Source organism: Argiope bruennichi, chromosome 2 (assembly GCF_947563725.1).
Source record: "Argiope bruennichi chromosome 2, qqArgBrue1.1, whole genome shotgun sequence".
Taxonomy (NCBI): Eukaryota; Metazoa; Arthropoda; class Arachnida; order Araneae; family Araneidae; genus Argiope; species Argiope bruennichi.
The window spans coordinates 56664682-56685399 of NC_079152.1; the positions used below are offsets into that span (position 1 = coordinate 56664682).

A 20718-nucleotide genomic window follows, 5' to 3' on the forward strand; every position below is an offset into this window, starting at 1 on the left:
CTAAGCTAATTAATTTAGAACTGTAGATTTCAGTATTTATAAAATGTTGATCTTGAGCTTTTTAGCACTGTTTTATTTCCTTTAGATCTGTCAGGGTCACAAGATGGATCTGTAAGTCTTTGGGAATGGAATCATGCACAACCCATATCTTCACCTCGACAAGCAGGAACTTTTGCTAAAGTTACAAAAATTGCATTTAATCTCCAAGGCAACAAAGTATGGATTGAAAATATCAATATGTTTTTATTTAATTGTGAATATTATTTTTGTTATATGAGTAGGTTTTCTCATTAATATCCTTGTTTTTTCAGCTAATTATTAATTTTTGAAATTTTTTTAATAGTTTTTAAAGTTAATAGTTTGACTTTTACTGGTTGAGTTTTCTCACATTTCCAGTCTTGTACTAGAAGGAAATTATTGGAATGTTATTTAATAATATTAAAATAAATAATAATTTTGTAAAACTAATAACTATGAAGATATAATTTTTTCATTTCTTTTTATCAAGTAAAAAGTTTTCAAAATTAATTCACAGTATGAAGTATAAATTATGAAATTTATTTATTAATAAAATTAATTTAATTTATAAATAATATGAAAATATTTTTCAGTTTGGTGTCACTGATGGAGATGGCATTATTAGTTTGTGGCAAGTGGGTCTTGGATCTGTGAGCAATAAACCCTATTTTGTAAGTAATATGCATATTTACTTTACTCTATTGAAACTGTTTTAACTTGCAATAAAAACTACTTTTTTGTTTCTTATTTCTATATCTTGCATAAGACATTAAAAAGTCATTTAATAAAAGAAATGATAGACTGCATATAGAAGAGTGTAGAATATTCGTCTGTTTTCTTTTAAGAATGTTTAATAAAAAAGAAATAAAATAAACTGTAAAAATTATTTTTCTTTTAGGTGGTATTATTTATTATATGCTTAAATAAGTTATTTTACTTTTATAATTTATGTTTTCTAATTACTCTATTTTTTTTAAAAAATATAGTCTACACAGTGTCATTCTAAACAAGCAAATGATTTCGCCTTCCTTAGTTCATCTAGTCTTATTGCTACAGCTGGCCAATCTACAGACAATAGAAATGTCTGTTTGTGGGATACTCTTCTACCCCAAGGAAAATCCCTCATAGCAAGTAAGTGTAGTTTTTTCCTTCTCTTTTTGACTTAAATATTTGTTTGTTATTATGGGAATGCATTAATTTTTAACCTTTTACAGCACAATGGTATAACATTTCATCTGTTATCTTTTTTAAAAACCTTTTTTCACATTAATTTTGTATTTTTTAATATTTGGTTAATAAACTCGTTGCATTTTTTATTTGTTATAGATAAATATTTCTATTAACCAATTTTAATTTTTTCAAACTTTTCTACACATTTAAGCTTAATTGTTCAATTATTTCTCTTCTATTTTAGTTGTCTTTTAATGACTAACTGGTTCTTAGGGAATGCTGATTGTGTTTAATTTCAATTAAATCTAATTTGAACTTGATATTTGATTCATTCAACAAAATAATTTTACGCATTAAATTGTGACAGACAATTAAGACATATTTTGATAATAACCTTATACCTATTTTATTCATTTTGTGTGTCTACTATCTTGATAGAGGCATGATTACATAGCATTAGAAAATTATTTTCTTGTTTAACTAATTTTCACAGTAGTGTAATTTCTCTTTATTTCTCATTCAAACTATTTAGTTATTAAGCAAATTCTTTCTTCTTTTACTTTGAACAGTGAAAGAAAATCATGTAATTAAATATTTGATATAACAATGAAAACACTTTTTGTGGAATAAAATTTAACATTGAAAATTTTGCAATAATAACAATAAAAATTAAATAAATTAATTAAATATAAAATAAAAACTTTTACAAATTCAAGAGAACATTGCACAAATAAATTAAAATAATTAAAAAGGCAATTTTTAAATTTTAAGATCTGTTTTGAGCAATAATATTTTTTTGAGGATATAGTGGGTAAGTGTAGAATTCTCCCTTAATTTTTAATTAATTCAAATTCCAGTTAAGGTTTTAAAAAATCATTTCGAAGTGTTCTTTCCCACTCTACAAAGTTTATTTACACCAAAATGCTTTATGTTTATTTGTATAAGTGTAATTTGAAATATTACTTTCTTCTGTTAGGAAAAGATATAGCTTGTTAAATTTGGTTGACATGACTAAATTAATACATTTAATATAGTGGATGAACATCTGGTCATCTGGTGGAAGCAGCAGGAGGCTAATTAATAATTAGATGGAAAAAAATAGCTTTTTGGAGATTTAAAAAAAATTGTTTGGTACAATCTATAATTGAATACTGATATTCTAATTTTTATCTTATTTTATAATAAAGATGAATATGCGGGTTTGTGCTCTACAGGTCAGACAAATTGACCTAGAGCTACTAAATTTCGCTTAGATATACCTTAGAAGGATTATATATACTACAGATTTTTTAAAATTTTGTTTAATTAAAATGAAGCTATATTTTGATGTTTTTTTGCTATAATTTCCAAAAATATTCCCACACTGTATGGATTTTTTACACCATTTTAAATCCCCAAAGTTGCTTTTAGTGATGTTAGTTTAATTGCTGGATAATAAAACTTTAAATAAATTTAATTAACTTTTAAATATATTTTTAAGTATATTTCACAACAGTATTCTCATTGTTGTGAATCGAGCCAATCAATCTGTTTCATCAAAGTAACCGACATTGGCAATCAACTTGTTCAGCACATTATTGACTTTTTAGGCAAAGAAGTAATTTGCAGTGCATTTTCAAAAAAGTATCAACTTGTTATTTGATGTGACTGGAAGATTTAAATTCAATTGAATCAGTCTTTATTTATCTGTTAAATTTTTTTAATACTTTTCTGTGCTATATACTGGATATATACTAGATTTTCAATATTCCAATGAGAGACAGTTTTCTCTCATTATTCCAATGAGAGAAAACTGTCTCTCATTGGAATATTGAGTCATGAATTCACATTCTTATATGCAAAAAAATATATTTAACAAATTCTGATTTATCTTATCTTCTCACTACTTATGATCAGTCTTACACCTATTAGTTTATAATCTTTATTTATTTTATAAAGATTATAAAATTTTTGTGTAATAATTTTATCTACTTTCTTACTTTTATAAAAATTGACAAAAATAAATATTAAAAAAAATATTTATCAAAAATAGTTCAGATATTAGTCATTTTAACACATTTTTCAAATTTATTTTATAGGTTTTCAGTGTCATGAAGGTGGGTGTTCCTCTCTTGTTTATGCCCCTCAAAGTCACACCTTAATATCAGCTGGAAAAAAGGGTGACATATGTATCCTTTTTTTTATATTTATTGTATTAAAAGTTTTTCTATTAAATTTTTATTTTTAGTGTTGTAAATTATTTACATTATGCTTGGTAAAATATTAAACTGTTACTGTTCATTAGTTTATTTCATATTGTATTCACATTGACAGTAAAAGCAAAGTAGGTCAGTAAAAGCAAGTTTATTTAATGTCATGTGGAGAAAAGAAGGGGAGGATTCATGTGTATTGTTAATTAGTAATTTGACTTGCTGAATAAATTTTTAATTGGTAATTAATCCTTTTTTTGCATCTTTTGACATTTGCAACTTCTGCTGGTTATGATAAATGAATGAATCATTTCTGCAATACTATTGTTTTTCAATTACTATGTTTTAAAATGTTTAACTCTATGTATGTTCTTTGTACTGATGTATATTCTTTGTTCGATTTAGCAATAAACTGAATTATTACTTTAACCTACTTATGATATAAGGGACAAAGAACATACCCATTAATTGTGGGGCTCAGAATTTATACATTTAAAAAAAATATTCCAGAACAATTATCCAGAATTTTTAAGAAAGATTAGCTTAGAATATAAATAATAATTTGAGTTAAATCACTGTTCTTAAATTTATTTACTGTGGTTAGGATTAAAACACTGACTGGGAGATTAACAATTCAGTGCTCTATCAATTGATCCCTGGGAATCTTTGTTAAAATTTCTTTATGTGACAATATGATTAAATTAAATAGTAAGGTTTAAGGTAATTAAATAGTATAGTTTTCCTTCTTGTATTTCAAAAGTATTATTACATTAAAAAATATTTACAAATTTGGCAAATTTTTTATTAAAAAAATTAGCTTTTCAATTACATAAGTTTTGCCTCGATAATTTTTTAGTATTTCTTTTTAAAATTTTAAATGCTATTTGCCAAATATTTTTTATTGTGATGCAAATTTTAAATCATTTTGTATTTGTTTAATCAAAGCATTCAATTACATAATTTTGCTAATGTTAAAGTTATGATATGGGGAAGAGAAAAATGCTTTAACATTAACTCAAAAGCAAGATTTTCACTTCAGCTGTTATTTCATAGTATATGCACTTTTTAAAATACCAATACAATAATTTAATTTTGGTACTTTCAAGTTCTTCAAGTAACCTTTGTTCTTAAAACGGAAGTTATGGAATTGACAGAAGAATAAGATGCCAAAGTGTTAGTTATAGAGAAAATAAAGTTACATGAACTCAAAAAGATAATTCGTAAGAATTTAAAATTTTTTTAACTTTCCTCCATGGTCAGAAAGAGGCTGCATAAAATATCCCCCCCCACACACACCTTTTTTTTTTTTTTTTTTTTGTCTGTGAGATTGTTGAACCAAGCATTATTGCTAGATAAGAAAAGATTAACATATGAAAAAAAACATGATTTTTGGAAAATGAGCATCATTTTTGAACTCATAGTAGAACAAAATAAAATTACTTTGCCTTCACTTTTAAAAGCTAGAATTAATGAAACATTTTTTGGTATGCATAATATTGTTATGAAAGTTTTTCTAGAAAATTCCGTAATGTCAATGTTTTTGCAGTGGTGGATGTCTGTTGATGCAGTCAAACAGACTCAGTGATATAAAGACATTTATTTACTCAAAGACACAACTCACAAACAATAGAAACACAACCGAGACGTACATAAGAAATGAAGAGCAGCACTTTCAACAAATATCGTAGCTAATCGATAGTAAATAACTCTAAAAGTAAACAAAGTGACCTGACAGAATTTAGCATGAATAGATAGTTCACGCTAAGATGATATTCACGACTTTCCAAGAGCCTATATTCTCCTGTGTCTACTCATTTTAGCTGCACTCAAATACCGATTCACTACTATACGACTGGGTACTCGGTGCACAATTCGATGCTGTTTCAATGCTTGATTCCACTTGAACTCCATTCAACGCTTGTGCTTCGTGTGGAGTGTCCAACTGACTGAACTAATTAACTATATGACTGTCTACAGTTTGGTCTTTTGTAGCTTCCGAGACAGAATTCTCGAAGGATCCGTGCAATTCGCCTCCTATTGATCCTATCTCTAAAATTCCTGAAGATTCTAGTCTATTTTGACTCAAAAATCGCCAAGCCTGGCAGATGTCATTGATCCGACATCCAGTAGAGCTCTATACAAAACTGTGTTTTTTACGAGGGAGCTAACTGCACCGAAAAGCAACATTACTGATTCATAACAACAGTATATTTCGTGTGCATAAAATAAAATAAATACAGAAAAATTGGAATTTTATATGATTGTTAAACCAAACGGCTCATATACGAATACCATTGTGCAAATTCTATTAACAGGATAAGGATAAAAATGCAGATCTCATCTTCTGTATTAAACCAAACGGCTCATATACGAATACCATTGTGCAAATTCTATTAACAGGATAAGGATAAAAATGCAGATCTCGTCTTCTGTATTAAAAGTTTCTGAACAAATGAGAATTAAACACTTTGTTGATTTAGTAACTCAGTAGCTTTATAGACTTTTAGTGTAGCATGAACATTAATGCTCATTATTTGCATAGCTATGCAAACAGATTTCCTTGAAATTTTGGTAATATTAGTAAAGAATAAAGTGAATGACTTCACCAAGGAAATGTTGAGAGATGCTGATACAGATGTAATACTGCTTGGTTGATACATTATAGCTGGAATACACAAAGAAAATGCGTAAAAAAAAAAGCACTCAAATATTCGAATTGAAGAAGCTTTCAGAAGGTATAAAATAACTTTTTATTCCTAAATTTATAGCTGGAATTTGATTTGATTTTGCATACTTAAAATTTTTAATTAAATCATTGTAGATTACAGGAGTGTTGCTGTGTTTTTTCTTCAAATAAAATATTTTTGAATCAAAAAAGGTTTAATTTGAAATCTGTTTTGATGGAGATGCCAATACTGTCATATTTTACAAACGAGCTGATAGGCAAAAGCTAACATCATATTTGTTGTCAAGACGTGAAATTCATGTAAAATCAGTCTAAAAATGCCCAGCAATAAAATTTGTGCTAATCTGTATTATTATTATTTTATTGGTGCATTATCTGTAAATTCATCATCCTCAGTTTCTTATTATAATCCTTAATAAATCAAAGGTATTTTTGATGTAAGACAAAACAAACTGAAACAAAAGTTCCAAGCCCATGAGTCACCAATTAAATGCTTAGCATTGGACCCAGCAGAAGAATTTTTTGCCACTGGATCAGCAGATGGTGATATCAAGGTATGTATTTTAGTTGATTGCATGCAATTAAAACATCAGATCAATAAGTACCATAAATATTATCGAAAATAAAAATGGTAATGTCTCTTAAAATACATAATACAATAATAGCATAAATTCATAATCTTTCATAAATTGAACATTTTTAGAATATTTATAAAGGGAAATATTTTTTACATTAAATATTATGATTATACGTTTATTTCCTATACATATATATCTGGTGTTTTAAATCTTTTTTGTGAAAGATGAATTAATTTAATACTTCAATATGAGATTGTCCCTTTCTCATATACTACCACAGTATCATGTATTTTGCACCTTCATCTTATTATGAAGAAAATCCACTTAACATCTGGAGATTATCCCCATTGAGTGATTTTATTTAAAATTGGGTGCAGGTATACAATTTTGGTGTCAACTTTACAATATTTTATGTATCTGGCTTGTTACATATTGTATTTATATATGCTTAGGCATACAAACAGCCTATTTTATCTGTTGACAGACTTAATTCAAAATTTGAAGTAAATCTAATATTTTGATGTAAAGATCACATTTTAAATTTTATTCCTCTTGGTTGTTCAGTTTTTGAATTATTTATAGACAGCTGGGTATTTAAATTTTCAAAAATGGTTTTTGTTGAATTTAGGAAATTTTGAATTTTGATTCATCATTTTTTTTAATTGCAATACATTCTTGTTTGATAACTTATATAGGAGAAATCTGTTTCATTGGGGAAGTATATACATTTCCCACTCTATGATTAAACAGATATTATTCTAGACACTTTTGTGGGTGGTGCGATTTTGGCTGTTGTTGAGAAAGGACATCATATGGCTATTAGTAAGTTTTTGCATAAAAGTATTAATAATAGTGTTCTGCACTTCAAGCTTTTCTCACAGAAACAGGTCATGAAAAAAAACTATTACTTTTATCTCTACCTATGGCAGAACTTGTTATGTGAGAACAAGAAGATATCTCTTAATGCAAAAATTGAATTATACCCATCACAATAACGGTGGAAAAATTAATATTAATGTAAATATTTGTTTAATTTTCAAATAAACTGTAGAAATTTCTGTAAAAATAGCAATGGAAAAAGCTCACATAAATATTGTATATTCATGTTATCTACATTCAGTTTAACACTCATAATGCTTCTACATATTATATTACTAAATCATTATTTTGCAATTGACTAACTCACCTTTAGAATATTTTTAGTCAAACTTTATTTTACATTTTAGGTATGGGGTCTAAGTGTCCACGTAAAATTATGCACTTTTAATGGAGAACATACTAAAAGTTCATTATTCCGGAGCATCAACAATGGTGTCTCTCAAATGGAAATTGATGAAATGGGTCGATTGTTTTCATGTGGTGCAGATGGCTCCTTGAAATTCAGAACTCTTCCAGATAATGATATAGTTAATGTGTTATAAACTGATAAACAATTTTGTCTGTTTGAAATGCAACGAAATTTCTTAGAATAAGAAATATCTGTGATTTATTGGATCTCTTTGGCTGATGTTTGTGTTGTGTTGGATAAGAATAGCTGCTTTTCTCAGGTTTGCGTGAATTTGTTTGTTGATCGGTGCTGTAAATTGTATTGCAATGTATCATGTCATCAATGCTGGATCTTATTAAAGTGATACAAGTCAGAAATTGTGTAATTTGTTAGTAGAATATGTTTAAAAGTACAATTTGTCTTCATGTTTGAATTCATGCTTAAATGTATGCTTCCAAATCTGACAGATAATTGTCATTTTATTCTTAATTTTCTGATTTTTATTTTATATTTTTGTGTAATCTAGAACGAATAAAACACCGAAAATATTTAATGATTTGCAAATAGATTCAAGTTAATTTTTTGGACAATTGCTAAATTATGTATATATCTATATATATATCTATATATTTGTGTGTTTACTATTATATGAATTTAAATGTGGATTTCAAAATCGTAGTAATAGGGAAAAAATGCAGAATATATTAATAATGTTTATGCATTCAAAGATTTAATTAACAATATAAGAATATCTTTGTGCTAATAAGATGAATCAAAGGTTTTTTTTAGAGATAGCTGTAATTTAATTCATTTTATATTTATACAATTAATCCATTAATTGGAACCTCTATTACATTGACTTTGTTGCTAGATTTTATACATGTTTATTGCATATTTACAGAAGAAATTGAATCTTTGTTCATATGCATTCCTACATTTGTTAAGTTTCATATAGACATTTAATAACATTCCATTTTTTTAAAAAAGATTTCAAAATGTCTAATTTTATTTAATTGTATGACACATAATGCTTCTTGATAATCAGAGCATGAATGTTATGTATCATAATATATATAGAGAGATGTTATGAGCTCTATTCATTATCTATTTGCAAGAACATATTTATCCATAATCTGATTTTTTTGCTCAACTTAATTGTCTACTTTTTATGTGTTTCTGCAAACTAGTCTCTCTACTGCAAGAATATGATAATCCTCTCTTTTTCTGTGTGACTACATCAGTGTTTATTGAAATAATTAAAGGCATTTATAACAATGGAGATGAATTTGTGTCAAAAAATGGACGAAACAGTATTTTCCCCATCTTACCTAGAATGTGTTTATTTAGCTCCCATTTGTATATTTATTCAAGTTTATGAAAAGAAAGTGATAATACTTAATATATTTAAGTTTGTAAACAAAGTGTATATTATATGAATTTATATTATTGTTTGTTGAAAATTGTAGTTGGTGTCTGACTGTATAGTATATTGAGAAACTTGTGTAAAAAATAATAAAAGAGACAACTGAATACATTGAGCAATTCACAGTGTTTTATTGATTTTAAAAAGCATAAAATTACATATTTTGGAGTGCCTTTAGAAAGAAAGCATCAATTACCAACCACTTTTTAGATTATGTTCTCAATTGCTGAAATCTAAGTTTTTGTATCAAAAATTTAATACTCAAGAAATCACTGATGAGCCAGTTAAATTAGCTTTGGCCGATAATATTGAATACTGATCAATTTACCTAGTGTAGTTCTTAATATTTATAAGGTGCATTTAATTTTTATTAGAAACTATATAAAATAATCAAAGTGATAATCAATACTTAACTGCATATTAACATTGACTTATATTAGATATGCAGTTTATAATGATGAAACTCAAAATACCTAAAATAATGGTTGTTTCCCATTACATAACTTCATTTAATTTTATGTAATCAATATTATTAAATATATATAAAACCCCTTCAATTTTTCACATTTGGTTAGATACATTCACACACAAAACTAGAAATATAATATCTAAATATACAAACCTAGATTAAGCTTTTATATTTTTTCCAAATATTTTTCAATTCATTTTTCTTAATTTCTGAAGAAAAAATATAATCTATACTTTCATAAGATAAATTAAACAAATCCTGTTTAGACAGTGAATAATATTTTGAAGCTAAGTAATATTCATTCGATAAAGAAGTGTTGAAAATTCCTTTGTCATCTGTCTGTAAATTAGAAAAAACATGGTTAATTTCAATTATGCATGACAAAATATTAGCATATTTAGCTATAATTTTTTACTTACACATAAAACATAAGGGTAGTTCATTTCTCTAAAAAGTGTCAAATGGTGGTCTTCATATGATGAAACGGTTTTACTTATAACATTAGATGTGAGACAAAATTCTAAAACAAAAATATACAATATTAAACTAATCATTATGATGTAGTTATTTTTTTATATATAATTTAGATATGAGATTGATCAAAAGGGAAAAAAAGAGAAAATCCAAAAATGTGACACAGAACAACGCATGAAAAATATGAATTAAATATATTAAAATATTAAAACTAGAACTCCAATAAGTTTCATATTCATTTGAAAATAATTATAAAAATAAGAGACCAATAACATGATTTTTTCAAAACACTTTACGAAATATATTGTCTGGGCAAATTTAATGTAGCATGTAGGACAACAAATATGAGAGGAAAGCCAGTATATTATTGTAAATATACCTCATGAGCATCTTTTTTGCAAACATTTCTTTAAAGATCTTTGAAGCATATATTGGACACATTATTTTCATTTTGTTTTGTTTTTATTGCACTTTCATTAACATGGTTGAAATGATGTTTAATAGGATTGGTTCGAATGACATAAATAGATTCAGATGTGGGGGGGGGAGGATTTTTGAGACCTCATTTTTTTTAAATGAATATTTTTCATCAATTTGGCCTTTTTTCAGCTTCTTTTGACTAGTTTTCCCTTAAGTTAAATTGTTTGTCCCATTTTTTTAAAGAACTTCTACTCTGTTGTTCAGCAGAATTCTTATTTTGACAGACATTTTTGCTCACTTTACCTGTTATACAATTGAAATAATTTTTCTTAAATAATAAACTGCAGAATTTTTTTTCATTAAAAAAGCTGAGAAAAACCAAAAAAGTTGAAAACCATGGTTTTGTGAAAGATTTGTATCTTTAATAATTTCATGAGGATGATCAAAAATTAGCATTAGTTCAGTCAGACCTTTAATTATATAAAATTATAAGTTTATTGTAATATGAAAATGATAATATAAACCAATACTTTTTTTAGTTTTAGAACACATTTTGTTATTTTTTTTTTTTCTCAAAATAAATAAAATGTTAGAGAATGTTTTAAGTCCTCTTACATTCCTTATTATTTATTCAAAACATTATTAAGAAAAAGATATTATATTTATATATTATTTTTAATAGAATGTTGTAAGATAACAAACCAAATGAGTTAATTACTTTTCATTAAAAATTTGTAACAAGATTATACTTCTAATTACGGCTATTCTTTTTATACTTCATCTTTTAGGTTAATAACAATACTTTTCCTCAGTGACATTTTACACATATGAACCTTTTTTTTTATGTTCATTATTGATTCTAGTATATTACCTAATGAATATCAATTAAAAAAACAATTTGTACGGATTCACATCTATTGCATATTATTTAACATATAAAATAAAATATTGAGTCATAAAAATACTCAATAAACAATAAAATTCTGAATTTATATTTTTATAAAATTTATGAACTAACAAACAAGCAGGTAATTCAAATAATTAAAATGTTTGCATAAAATGTTGTAAAAAAATAATAATTACCAAGAGGAATTTTTAACTGTTTCAAGAGTTCGAAATTCTTTGTAGATCCGCCTTTTTGGGGATGTAGATAGGTTCCATGGCCAAGTCTGTTTGGTTCCAATTTTAAGAGGCGTTCAACTTCTTCAAAATTACCAGGAACCTAAAATTAAGGAAAAATGATTTATAACTATATAGTAATAAATAACAAAAGTACTTATTTATTAGTAATAAACAGAATATTCATTGCTATTTTAAAACAAGATTATTTGCCATTATATAAATACTTTTTTAAAAACTTATCAAAGAAAAATTATTTACTTATTAGTTAATATATTTTAAATAAACTTTTACAAAGAATAATATTCAATATACTCATATTGCACAAGAGCACTGGTTCTCAATCTCAACCCTTCTATAGTAACCCATAATTAATCTTTGTTTTTAAATACCATATCCTATGTTTTTAAATACCATATTCCCAAGCACAAAAGAACTTTTCTTAGTAATATTAAGGACTTGAATTAGCTCAAGAGTCAATTAATATTAACTCTTGTAATATATTATTTATTTATTTTTTATTTTATATCTTAACACATAAGGCAAGAAAGCTCCTTCAGAAATTATGTATTATTCAAGAGCTGATAAATTTTTCTTTTTCAAAAATGATCATTTCTTTTGCCAGATTTTTGGAAAAGAAAGAAAAAAAAAAGGGGGGGGGGTATTTAAAATTGACTTATTTGCATCAATATTTTATCAGTGGTCTTTTGATATTGAAAGACATTTACTTTTCATATATTATTATGAAAATTAAATTATACAGCTTATTTCATTTTAATCTTTCGTTTTTGTATTGTTTGTCATTAGAAACATTATTTTCAGATAATCTAAAGGTATGCATACCACAGGTTGGAAACCTTTGCTCCAGAATATCATTTCATAGTTAATTATATTCGTATATTAAAATAATAATAATAATCTTGATATTTTGAACTAACTCTTTATTTATCTGTGGTAACATATTGTAAACATATATAAAAGGAGAAGAAAGTTGCGATTTGTAAACCTTGTTTAGTTTTAGCAATGCAATTATAAAAATAAAACATTGGCAATTATGAGAGAATATGATGAGTAAACAATGATTAATGCCATCTTTTAGAATTATATATTTTCATGGAATCAACTTATAACTCAAATGTTTACATCATTGCTGCATTGCAAAATACACAAGTATAAATTAAATTAATAGTAGTAACAAAAATATACCAAAATTAAAATGATTGATACTGAATTGTTAGAAATAAAAGAATAAATATTTGGCATTATATTTTTTCGCTTAAAATTTTTAAGCACAAAATTGTTTTCTCCATAACTGAATTAATATGCTCATATTGTAAATAAAATGCAGGATTTAATTAGAAAATATGATCTTCACATTTTTTAAAATTGCTTAAGTAATTAAAATCTTTAAAAAGATTTATATATTCTATAGTCTATTCAAACATACTTCTGATATATGAATTGCTAGTTTCAAGCCTATTTTCTTTGCATATTCCAAGTAAGGAAGAAAGTAATTGATGTCACCAGTCTGAAAGGCAAACGTTTGAATAAATAATTAGTTTAAAATTTGAATAAAACAATTTCTGTTATAAGTTTTATTAAATGTAAAAATTTTCAAGTATTTTCTAGTAGATTGCTTCTGGAAAAAAAGCTGTTGGAGAAGATATAGAGTTCAGTAAAAAAAGAATCATATAGCAACAAAGGGTAGGTAATGTCATCATCACATTCTAGTGTACAGAGAACAACAGAAATGAACATATGAAATAATATGCATTACATTAATATCAATAAATAAATTTGTAAAATACATACAGGTCACAAGAGTGTTCAGCATTGCACCCAAATAATACAATCTTGCCATTACTGACACATGGAATCCAAACATTTTTGAAAATTCCTAGTTTATCTTCAATTATTACAATTCCAATAGATATGGTTGATAATATTCTCAGAATCTTATCCTAGGGATACTAAGCATCAAAGTTTTCAAGTGACCACAGAAAAAGTAATTGATGGTTTGATAAATAAGGTAATCACATAGGCCAGTAAATGCGACCATCATGTCCATCTTCATCAAATGTCACATATTAGCATTAAGCAACATAATGACTGAATTAGATGAGAGGACCTTCATATAAGAATTACATTTCATGGTTTAATAATTAATGAACTTACTTTCTACTTAAGAGTTCTGGCTAAACTTCTTCTAAAAATTTTTGTAACACTACATATCCAAACACGAGATAAATCTTATAACTTTAAATGAGCAATTCTTATATATATATATATATATATATATATATATATATATATATATATATATATATATATATATATATATATATATATATATATATATATATTTCTAGGGAATGGCTCAAATGATTTCGATAGATTTTATATTTAGATAAGGTTTTTTTTCTTTTTAAATTCATCTACGTAGGTGTCATTCTTAAAAAAACACAATTTTACAAAAAACATTTTTTTTTTATAATTAAATATTAAAGTCTTTTTCTATCTGCTCTCATGCTAACAATGTCATATAATCCCTTCGTAAATTTTTGTGGTGCTTGCATTGCAATTATATGATGATAATTCACTGCTACATCGAAATTTTGTGAGATGGTGCTGATGGATGTGATATGAGGTAACATTGAAAATTAATCCTATGTAATCAGTATGTGATTCGTTTCTAAATATTTTCTCCAAAGGGGGGGGCAATTACAGCTTGGTCTTCCAGATATTGCTCATTATGAGGGATTCAACAAAACCGGACAAAAAATACAATGCAAGTGTTCAATGTACCTTGGAGCATTCTCTAATGCCATTTATTTTGGCATAATGGCATTTTCTGCAAATAGTATCAAGCAATTAAATGAAAAATGAAATGAAATGAAAATTTTTTTTTACCCATATAGCAATATTTTTTTCATTTAATTGTTCAATAATGCTTACAAAAAATACTTTGATTCTTTTTGTGATACAAATTACTTTTTCCACTAAAGAGCTATTAATGCAGCAATCAGCTTCATATTCTGCTTTACACTTTCATTTTTACTACTGATTCATATTTTATATTAATGTATGATTCTGATTCATTTTAAAACATTACATCCTATCCAGAAGCTTGTACATATTGTAGCTCAATATCATGAATTGAAAAATATTAAATAAAATAAAGCAATATATCATAATAAAATTACATTTGGATTACCACTCAAGTCAATGCCAATAACAGGTGATAAACCAGTAAAGTATTTTTCTGCAATTTTCAGTGTTTCTTCAGCACAACTTGGAGGTCTTTTTCGGTCAATTGATAAGAGCAGTTTCACAGAAAGTCCTTTACATTTTTCAAAACAAGTATCTTCAATTGCTTTTATAACAGTTTTAACATATATATCCTGTGTAGCAATCAGGTCACTTTCTTTTGGTGTAGTTCTCAATTCTAGATAACAGATTCCATCTTTGTAAAAATCTTCAATCACATCACATGTTGCCTAAAAGTAATATAAAAATACATTATTAACTTAAATATTTACTTAATCTAAATATTAATTAATTTAACTAAAACATTTAATTGAATATAAAATATTTAAAATAAAATATAATCTAAACGTTTGCAAATCTGTGCATCCCTCACATCTCAAGAGAAAATTATTTTTAATCATTAAAAAAATTAATTAAAATTTCAGTTTATGTTGTGAATGCTTATTTTGCAGTGCAGCTAAGATACCAATAGCAAAACAGATAATAAGTTCATTTTTCCCCATCACATAAACATCTGCAGATCAGAAATAAAACACAAAAATAGCTATGATTATTAATATGATGGTAATTTCTTAAACAACAAGTCAAATGCTGTCATGGGATATAGATATATGGTATAATGTTAATGAAGTATGGAAAGATTAACTAATGATTAAAAAATGCCACATTGAAATGAAATGTTAAATGTCTATTAACATAAGTATGAGCAAGGTTGATGAACCAAAGCATTCATTATGCTTAAAATAAACTTGAAACAATAAATAGAAAATGAGCTCCAAAGTGAAAAAAAAAAAAAAAAAAAAAGAATGAATATTTTGGGGAAATAGTGATTTTCCGATCTAAAAAATTTTCTATTAGTATTTTTCTCCTCTATAATAATACATGGCTACACAAGGTAAACAAAGAATGGATATCTTCAATTACCTCTCCCACAATTCAAATCTTTTACTTTTTTCAAAGAATATTTCTACCCACTAGGTGGTCTACAGAGTATATATATCATAATAATTATGTTAAAGATTTTTTAGCTATAATAAATCTTTTTTATTTTAAATTCATTGACTCATTATTTATTGAGTGTACATTATATGCAAAGAACATTCTATTCCAGTTTCAAAACCCAGAAGAAAATGTATAAATTACTTTTTATGTCTGGTTGAAAAGTTTAATATCCAATAAAGGAATAAGTAAATAATACAAACCATATAAATAGCTTCAGCTGAATCAGTTATTTTATGTATCAGACCAAAAACCTTAAAACATCTGCAAAAATAAAAAAATAAATAAATAAGCACAAAAGATAAATACAAGAAAACAAATAAAATCACCATTTTAAATGCACACATATTTAATTGAAATATAAACTATAATGCAAATATTAACATGAACATGTTATTTCAAATATGCAGAACAATGATTTGTTCTTTTTTTAGAGATTCTATGATTGAAGGCTTTGTAGTTATTTCAAGCTTTTGTGAAATTAATGGAACTTGAGTTTAAATAAAATGATATTAGAAGTATTTTAAATGTTATTTTCTAAAAATATTAGGTCTTATTTTATTTTATTGTGCACTTCCTTTTTCATATTGGTCTTAATTAATTTGTAGTAGCTTATAATAACTAATTTGTTTTGTAATAACTTTATTAGCTTATCATATTCCCAACACAATCTTATTAAAAAAGAAATTTACTCCTCCCCACCTTCCTCTAAAAAAAATTCCTATCAATGAACATCCTTTTTGTCTCAAATCCATTTTGATGCATTTCATTCAGTTTTAATACTCAATATTGTGGAGTTTCAAATTCAATGTTAACTGTAGTGAACCATCACTTCAAAAGATTAAATATTGAATTGATGATTGAAGGGCAGTAGAGTGAGAAAATATTATTTATTATTATTTTCCTATATTAAATATTACATTTTTTTCCCTCAATAATGCAAATAAATAATTATTAAACACCACATCTTAAAATGCATAAAAATGAAATTTTTTATAATGGAATTATACATGTTTTTCAAATGTAAGAACATTTTTGATTTTCTTATTCAAAAATTAAATTGGATAATTAAAATCCCCTAAAATAGAAACTGATTTTAAAAGCTTTATTTTGTGATGTTTTGCACTTTCTTAAGAATACTACTTCAAAGTAGGAGATCAATAACATAGAAGTTATATGAATTTAGAAAAAAAAAATTATTTCCAGGAAATGTTTTGCTTTAAATGTTGTTGTTGTTTCTAATAGCACTTGTCATAGACAAGTCCGCTGATGAAGTCCGCAATTTTAAGCCAAGAGAGTGTCTCTTGTTTTACAGTAGCGCCATCTAGGGTCAAGAATACGTCTTAGCTACTCATGCGTCACAACCCTTTTTACGGAGCAGACTTCATTCATGCATTACATTCACAGATTGTAATTTATATCTGAATCAGAGAACAATAGTATTATTGTCTCGACTTATTAGTATTGTCTCGACTTGGAGACTTTATGACCACGAAAGATTTATACATGCACCAGCCACCACACGCACAGAGTCTTCAGCCGGCGCGGTTCCAACTCACCCTATCCAACCCTACCAATCAGGCTATCCCAGCCTTTTTGCTTGAAATAAATGTATTCACTTCAACTAAACATTCAAATATAATTGCATTTTTTTCAAATATAAAATACATTAGAAATGATATCTTATAAAAGTTTGAAAATATTATAAATTCTATTTTACAGAAAGGAATGTTTAAAGAAGATTTTTTTTAGAAGTTCTATTAATATATTAAAATTTCTTAAATTATATAAAAATTTATTTGTAAAGAATTTTAAAAAGTAATATCCAGATATATATATATATATATATATATATATATATATATATATATATATATATATATATATATATATATATATATATCAATCAAAATTAAAAGTAAAGCATTTGTTCCCGCAAATAATTAAATTTTACAGATAAAATGGGAAATTAATTTTTCATTATCCTATGTATTCATTAACAACTATTTAGTAACAAAAGTATATGGCTTACTATATTTATGTTACTGAAAAATGGTGAAAAGAGGGGAAAACCACCATTGGAGCATATAAATAATCTTAGATATACTCAAAAATAATTTGTATACCTACTTAAACAGAAATAAGCTTTAAATATTTTTGAAAAAGTACTATTTTGTATTTGTTTCATATAATTAATTCTGCAGGTTTAAGTTGCATAGAAATATACATTAAGTCATTTAATGGTAATGTGATCATATTGTCAATTTATAATATTGGTCTCCACACAATCAATAAGAAAACATTTGTGAATAATTTAAAATTATATACTTAGAGAAATGAAATATTGAAACTAAAAGCAAACTTACTCAGAAAGATCATTTGATGACAAACTAGGAATTTCTAAGTTTAATTCCTGTTTTGCATTACTTTGTTTTGCTTTTAGTTCAATCAGTTTTTGAAGAGTATTATGACTTAATGATCCATTTAGATGTGCATGAAGTTCCTAACAGGACAAAAAAAAAAAAGAAAATATATTAAAATTTAAGGATCATTATTAAAGCTTTACTCTTAAAAAATAAAACAGATATTAATAAAACAAAATTTTCAAACAATTTTATAGTATATGCTGATGACAAATAAATTATTATGGCACTAAAAAAGATAAAATAGTTTTTTCTGTGAAAATGTATGAAAAAATTTTAATGCCATATTTTACATAAATTTTTTTGTTTTAATTGATTTTAAACTATTATTATATTTCAGCCAAATCACATTGTTATGAAAGAAAGAAAAAAATCACAAATAAATAATCATCTTGAGTTTATTATATAGTTGAGTATATCATATAGTTTATCATATTTATATATTATTAATTTAAATAGCATCATTTAGATATCTTTCTCTCATCCTTTTGATTAATTAATTGCTCATTATCTATTTAAGCTTCATTTTCTAGAATGAATTAATGTAATATTTGAGGTTTTGACTTAAGAAAATAAAATTAACATAAAATATTAAATTATTAGCTTTCAATTCAATATAAAGTGAATTTTTTTTTATATTTTGTTTCCTGCAGATGAAATGAGAAAGATACTGTGGAAAAAAATTCAATTGCATTTTATAATTCTTTAGATTTCAATCATGTAGCCTCAGGTACAATTTGTTTAATATATTTTTTCATGACAGTTTTATTGGAGTTTAAAATGGTGTATTCCCTGAAAAAAGAAAAAAAAAAATTTACAATCGCACAACTGATCTGTTTGGTTTTCAAAGAATAAACATATTCTACATAATTAGGGCCATTGAAAAATTCTTGATTCCCCTCCCCTCATATTTCTTCATATATATTGACTATAATTTCCTGATTTTTCCCCCTTCCTATTTCTTGAATTGAATTAACATGAATATAATAGCATTGATTTTTTTAATTTTAAAAAATTGAGCATATTATACATAATTTTTAGTCAAAGTCAAACAAAATAATAACATTGAATTTTGAACTTTTTTTCAGAGAATTACTTGCAAAATAACGATTAATTTATTTAGTATTTCAGAAAAGTACGTATAACATTTGAGTCTTGGAAAATAAATTAATTCATTGGATAATTTTATAACATTTAAAATCATACAGAATATTCTTTATAATAAATATCAATGACTCGGCGTCAATTTTGATCAAATAAAACGCTTTAAAAGCAAATGGTTGGAAAACGAAAAGAATAAGTCAAAATTTGAGAAAGTTATTGATTTATCTTCGGAAAATAACTCACAATTTTGGGCATTTCTTTTATGAAAAGCTGCATTTGTTTATCAGCTAGATCAATCTCCATTGTCATTTTAAAAGAATGTTTCTGGATTCCGAAGGAGAAAAATTTGAATTTTTGATGTAACGACAGTTTTGATTATAAGTGATTTCAGATTCATATATTAACTGATGGCTGCCGTTTTATATAAAGCATATTTCATATTATCTTAATACTATTTAATCATTTTTATACATTTTCCAATAGAAACAATATCGTAAATTTTTTATTTCCCACTATTTACATTGTCAACACAAGTCTGTTTTGTTTTGTTGCCAGATTTAAAACAGAGAAGAGCAAATATGTTGAAGAGTAAATCCAACTTAAATAAAGGTACCGAAGGCTCAGTACATATTTCATCGTAAGACTGAAAACAGTAGCATAGCAAATTGAAAAGAGCTAGAAGATTGAGGAATTATAAAGATAAAATAAGAGCAATTCAAATTTATAATGTGTGACGAAGTACATGAAACAGAAACTGCTTTCCTTTTATGCATATTAAATAATGAAAATTATACTAAAATCTGTAGCGATCGTTTTAATTCTCTCGGAGAGAGCGCGTCAAAGTGTGACGTGTGTTCATCTCCATTAATCATAAAATGGCCATGAGCGCAGCATGACTCAGTATTCCCGCCTCGCAGAGAGCGCGGAAGAATGCATAGAGAGTAGTTCCGATGTTGGTTGTGGAATAAAGATATATTTTTGATATAAAACGTAGAGTGGTGGTTTCCAAACCCTTACATGGAGTCAGATCATGATAAACAATATTATGGATTAATCAATCCTCTTCAAATTTAGCAATTTTATTTAAATATTTATCAGAGGTTGCGGCAGAG

General features: G+C 25.8%; 2 protein-coding genes across 5 annotated transcripts in view; one reads left to right on the forward strand and one right to left on the reverse strand.

Moving 5' to 3' along the window:
* LOC129961682 (dmX-like protein 2) overlaps positions 1–9450 on the forward strand; it is a 92254-nt gene extending 82804 nt beyond the window's left edge. For all 4 annotated transcript variants that reach the window (XM_056075212.1, XM_056075216.1, XM_056075215.1 and 1 more), the window contains 6 exons: positions 86–216; positions 612–689; positions 1005–1149; positions 3267–3356; positions 6490–6617; positions 7868–9450. In XM_056075212.1, coding sequence (XP_055931187.1) covers positions 86–216; positions 612–689; positions 1005–1149; positions 3267–3356; positions 6490–6617; positions 7868–8062 — 767 coding nt within the window. In that variant the 3' untranslated portion in view covers positions 8063–9450. The remainder of the gene's footprint in view (positions 1–85; positions 217–611; positions 690–1004; positions 1150–3266; positions 3357–6489; positions 6618–7867) is intronic.
* An 8-nt stretch (positions 9451–9458) lies between these two features.
* On the reverse strand, positions 9459–20144 carry LOC129961683 (adenosine deaminase-like protein). The gene is made up of 8 exons (XM_056075217.1): positions 19850–20144; positions 18446–18582; positions 16283–16343; positions 15017–15310; positions 13261–13341; positions 11778–11916; positions 10220–10320; positions 9459–10139 (listed from the first exon to the last, which is right to left on the reverse strand). Exons 1-8 carry the CDS (start codon positions 19913–19915, stop codon positions 9954–9956), a joined length of 1065 nt encoding a protein of 354 aa, XP_055931192.1. The 5' UTR covers positions 19916–20144; the 3' UTR covers positions 9459–9953.
* Positions 20145–20718: the final 574 nt, after the last annotated feature.

What these genes read in the sequence shown, in the direction of transcription:
- LOC129961683 (XM_056075217.1), bottom strand. Translation starts at nt 19,915, where the DNA reads ATGACAATGGAGATTGATCTAGCTGATAAACAAATGCAGCTTTTCATA. An exon ending in TAAAAGAAATGCCCAAAATT is followed by an intron (nt 18,583 to 19,849) that starts GTGAGTTATTTT and finishes TTGTCCTGTTAG; the next exon opens with GAACTTCATGCACATCTAAA. An exon ending in TCATCAAATGATCTTTCTGA is followed by an intron (nt 16,344 to 18,445) that starts GTAAGTTTGCTT and finishes TTATTTTTGCAG; the next exon opens with ATGTTTTAAGGTTTTTGGTC.